The sequence below is a fragment of the Berghia stephanieae genome, chromosome 9, assembly GCF_034508935.2.
Source record: "Berghia stephanieae isolate SIO BIC M18660-M18661 chromosome 9, UCSD_Bste_1.3, whole genome shotgun sequence".
NCBI classification, from domain to species: Eukaryota; Metazoa; Mollusca; class Gastropoda; order Nudibranchia; family Aeolidiidae; genus Berghia; species Berghia stephanieae.
The window spans coordinates 20,226,067-20,231,066 of record NC_088368.1 but is presented as its reverse complement, the minus strand read 5'-3'; the positions used below and the strand labels follow the sequence as shown (position 1 = coordinate 20,231,066).

At 39.7% G+C, this 5,000-nt stretch overlaps 1 protein-coding gene across 1 annotated transcript in view; it reads right to left on the bottom strand.

Moving 5' to 3' along the window:
* LOC144979830 (uncharacterized) overlaps nucleotides 1-5,000 on the bottom strand; it is a gene marked incomplete in the record, with an annotated part of 73,692 nt that overhangs the window by 11,312 nt on the left and 57,380 nt on the right. The window contains 1 exon segment of the mRNA XM_078926992.1: nucleotides 3,123-3,340. Coding sequence (XP_078783118.1) covers nucleotides 3,123-3,340 — 218 coding nt within the window.

Genomic DNA, 5,000 nt, shown 5'->3' with positions numbered 1-5,000 from the left:
TGATGTAAGCTTGTGTTGTCATGGAAACAAACAAACCAACCCTAGAAAGAGGAGAGTTAACGTAGCGCCTCTTTCTAGGCACCAACCAACGCGATATTTTATTCTCCATTACAGAAATAACTTTACATCCCAGCCCGCCCGCACGTTGGAGATCGGTTATCTGAATTTTTGTGGACCTATTGGTAGAAGTCGACGTTTACATAAATGCAGGTCTGACATCCGAACGCAATTATGGGCCTAGTTTAACATTGTTGAAATGGACAATATTTTGCGTCGTTTTTTTTGGGTTTATTTTTTTTTTTAGATTTCCATTACAACAATGGGCCCATAAGGAATTGGGTCATCATTCTTGAAAATAAGTACACGTCGAAAGACGTTCTTCAGAGACAGAAGGTCCTTAGAGTCGGTGTTTATTTCCGCTTTTGTAGCTTTAAACGGACACTAACAATTGCTTACTACCCTTTGGTTAAGAAGTAAGATTATAACTTAGTACTTTTCACTTTAGGAGCATATATCAACAATTGCTTACTATCCGTTGGTTAAGACGCAAGATTATAAGAGCATATATTAACAATTGCTAACTATCCTTTGGTTAAGAAGTAAGATTATAACTTAGTACTTTCCACTTCAGGAGCATATTTTATTAACAATTGCTTACTACCCTTTGGTTAAGAAGTAAGATTATAACTTAGTACTTTCCACCCTAAGTGCACATATTAACATGTATGATAGTCAAACGAAATTATGAAACTTGATTTGATTAACATAATTGTAGTAGATAATATTATTCATTGGTTTAATAATAATAATCCATGACATTTATAACGCGCATTTTCATTACTGGGTGATGCTCAATGCGCCTAAAGGAGAGGATTTCCATGACAACATTGAGCCCGTGACAATGATTTGAGTTACCAGACCTGCATAAAACAGAGTTGCCAATTCGGGGGACAAAAATTTACTGAACTTTTACTCAAACACATTGACGGACCCTTTCTGAGTGCTGAACTCAAGTGAAAAGACATCGTATAGTTACTTTTTTTTCCGTTTAGCAGGTGATTTGAAAATATACTGAGGGTTTGTTTTGTTTTGTTTTAAGGATTTTACGGCGCTTGCAACGCATTTAGGTTATATCAGCGCCAGTAAAAAGGGAAAAAATGGGATAGTTAAAAGTTCTAGAATTACAATTAAAGCACCCAATAGAAAGTAAGATATAGGGGAACTAGGAACAAATAGAGATCAGATGTAGATTCAAAGAGCATACCACCAATGAATTTAAGTTCGAGATCACATATAAGTCTCATCCGGACACAAGTACAAAATCCAACAAAGAGGAATACACTCAAATGCTTACATTATACATTAAAAATAACAAATATAATAATACATAACAGAGAGATACTTTACACGGAAAAAAATCATCTCCCAAAACAATTATGCATTCGACTGTTTCCCTCCCAGTAATCTCATTCCAAGACATAGACAGAAAGCATGTTGGAAAACAGGTATAAGGGGATAGAAGACACAGTATGTACCTCCCTGCCCGCTTTGGGAGGTCAGGAACCCCACCCAGATACTGAGGGTTTATGACAAACTGAATTCCGTAATTATACGGAAAATTGACAACCCCGATATCAATACACGCGGCCCCACCCAATCTAAGAGATTCAGCCACACTAATCTATGCTTAGTGAACAGAAAGTTCTAGTAAAATCTATTTTGAACTCATAATTGGTACAGGTCCTTTGCCAGTTAAGCAAGCGCTTTACCAACTGAGCTTAGAATAGGGAACAAAAGTGTGATGACAAAATAATGGTTCAAATCTGATTGGAAGTGTAAAGCCAGTCTTCCGGAGAACTGGATAATATCTTTTGCAACGTATCTTCTGGTTTCAGAGTGATGGCATCTTTTTTTCTAGTCTAAATATATACTGGTCGTCAATAAAAATAATCCATTCTCGCTCTTTTATGCTCCTAATCCTAAGAATCTTCCTATACATCCTGCTACTAAAATAGTTATATACCACCTTTTTGATTCAATATGAAATCTATTCATTAACTATACATACTGGTTACACACTTCCAATGAGTTTTGAACCGGAAAAGAGGGGAGTGTGACGTCACGACTTCACTACCCAGTTGTCTGCTCGTTGTTGAATTCAACATTTCCATCAAATCACGTGTTACACATCCTGACAAAATACTGGTGAAAGTCGGTGGGCCACACATCATACGGCGGATGAATATCAACAGTTTGATTGCTCAGCGGTTTATTATTGGTTTATTTATTGTATTTCCGTTGGTATTGGTCAACGTGTACTTATTTGCAGGTCTGATAACCCAATTTTTTATGGGGTAATCGTTGTAACGGACATGCTCTCAAATCACCTTATAATATTTTCCAGTACAAAAAATGCTAAAAATAACCTCATAATCATTGGGCTCGGTTATGAAACCTGCAAATATGGTCACGTCGGTATTGGTATATTCGTATTATTATACGCCCATCGTAAGACTCCAAACCTGCTCAAAATGAGCAACAGCAAGAGAGGATTTTTGACCTGGTTCCACACCTCTGTCCTGTGATAATTGCCTTTTGGTTTCCTCAATATCACAAGGACAGCCCTGCAATGTAATCCAATGACCAACGTCAACCTGGAGGAGAGACCTTCTGGTAAAGCTGGGGTCTGAAATGCGGTGGCAGGAGTTGGAAAGACTGGCCAGCCAACGACAGAAGAGGATGGAAAAAATTTAATGGTGGTCCATACCGTAGCCATCGTTATGTTATAGCCTGACACTGAAATCCAAAAGGACTGGCAGTTTGACGTCATTATTTGGTTTTTGCACCGCCTAGTGAGTTGTCGTTAGTAGAGCTCATGGTTGAACTATTGAATGCAACTCATGATTTGTTTTCTTTCGTGGCAAAAGACTGGCATTTTGACGTCATTTTTTGGTCAGTGTCAGGCCATAACTTTCCGAAGGCCACGTCCATACTCACTGTGGGATGAGGACTAAAGAAGAAGATCACATCTCTGCAGATTAAACAGGAGCTGAGGCGTTCCTTCCCCAACGACGATGAATAAGAAGTATCATTATTGAGCCATCAAACCCTTAAAAACTTACTTTTAGGACTCATGGGTAGAAAACTAAACTCCTTTTCAAAGTCCATCCGACAGAAGAGTTGACCATCCCTCAGAACGTACTCGTCCCCTTTCTGTAGTCGCTGACCACAGACAATACAACAGAAACAAGGTAAGTGGTAGACAAACGCCATTGCTCTCATCACCAAGTCGTGGGGTGAGATAATCTGGAGGCATCCGCTGCATTTCGTGGCGTACAATCTGGTGAAAAAAATAAAATGAGAGATAAGTACATAAAATACAAATTAAATGATAAATTCCCTTTATTCATTCCCAAGAGGAAATTTTTCTTAAGGGTCTATTCCAAGGGAAGGCTGGAAAAACCCCCAAGCGTCAGCCGCAGTGCATCGCCGCAAAGTGAGATAAGACGTGCTGAAAGCCCCGCTGCTCTTCAGCGAGACATCGTTAGATGCTTTCGCCTAGGCATTCCATGAAGGAATATTATAGATAATCCATCACAAAAACGTCTGATGTCAACAGCAATGGACCTTGATGTCCAAAGTGAGCAAATTATGGGTTAATAATCTTGCCAAAGAATTAAAAAGCGAAAGTACTTTAAGCGGGCTCGAGCCCGGGACCTAAACTGGAAGACCTGCCATTTTCTTTCTCTGTTCAATTAGACATAAAACACACTTTCCTTCATCTATTTTAGTCCAACATAACAGCAAATATATGAGGCAGGCAGGCTACATTGGGTAAAGCCGAGGCGTTCATAGCATTTGGACACCTCGTGTCTCCGTTCTCATCTTTGACCTGTCAATGCTTGTAAATTAATTGTGGAAAAGAGTTTGCTGCGAAATGCGCGTACTTTGTGTGTAAACTATAAACATTAGGTCTTTCAAACCAAAGGGTGAGTTCTATGGTTTAATCGTGACACGTCTGACCGGTGGTTGGAAGTCTTGGGTTAGATCCCCAATCGTGGAAGTCTGATTTTTTTTCTTCTTGCTCTTTTCCTGCCTTTTATGGTATTGTATCATTCACACCTATTCAGATTTCTATCTTGCACTTATCGTGCCGGATCCAAAATTTCTTTCTCTCCCAAAATCCCCCCCCCCCTCCCACACACACACACACACACACACACACACACACACACACGTACACAAACACACGTCCAAATCTCCATCCACAACTCCAATACATCCATCCACCAACCGTTAAATAAACAACAGAAGAGCTGGAATATTAAACCCCCCCCCCCCCCTACGTAGGCTACTTGCTTCTAGATTCTAGAACAATCTCGAACATTCTCTCGAACAATATTGAATCTCAGAGAAAATAGATGAGCTCTACAAGGACGTATTATTAGACGCGCTGTCACTAATGCGACGGCGTGCGGTCGACTTCAAAACTAATTTCCAGGGAAACCGCCATGTTGTGCCAAGTTGACCTGTGACCCTCAAGATTCCTTGACGTGTCTGCTTCGATGGACGGCTTGACAACCAGAGAAGCTGACAAGAGAAAGTTATTGAATATTTTTTTTTCATCGATTGTCTCCCTTCGATTAAAAAAGAAAAAAGCGCCCAAGATCTCGTAAAGCATTTTATGTCAATATGATTAAAAAGAAAGAAAGAATATGATATCATGTGCTTTGGGCGTGTGTTGGTTTACATGTATTTTTGTGAGATAAGGAGAGAGATAAGGATAGATGGATGGATAGATGGAGAGAGAGAGAGAGAGAGAGAGAGAGAGAGAGAGAGAGAGAGAGAGGAGAAATAAAATAAGAAAGAAAGAGAGAGAGCGAGAAAGTAAGAGAGAAAGTAAGAGAGAGAAAGTAAGAGAGAGAAAGAGAGAGAGAGAGAGAGTAAGAAAGGGAGAGAGAACGAGAGAGAGAGAGAGAGAGAGAGAGAGAGAGAGAGAG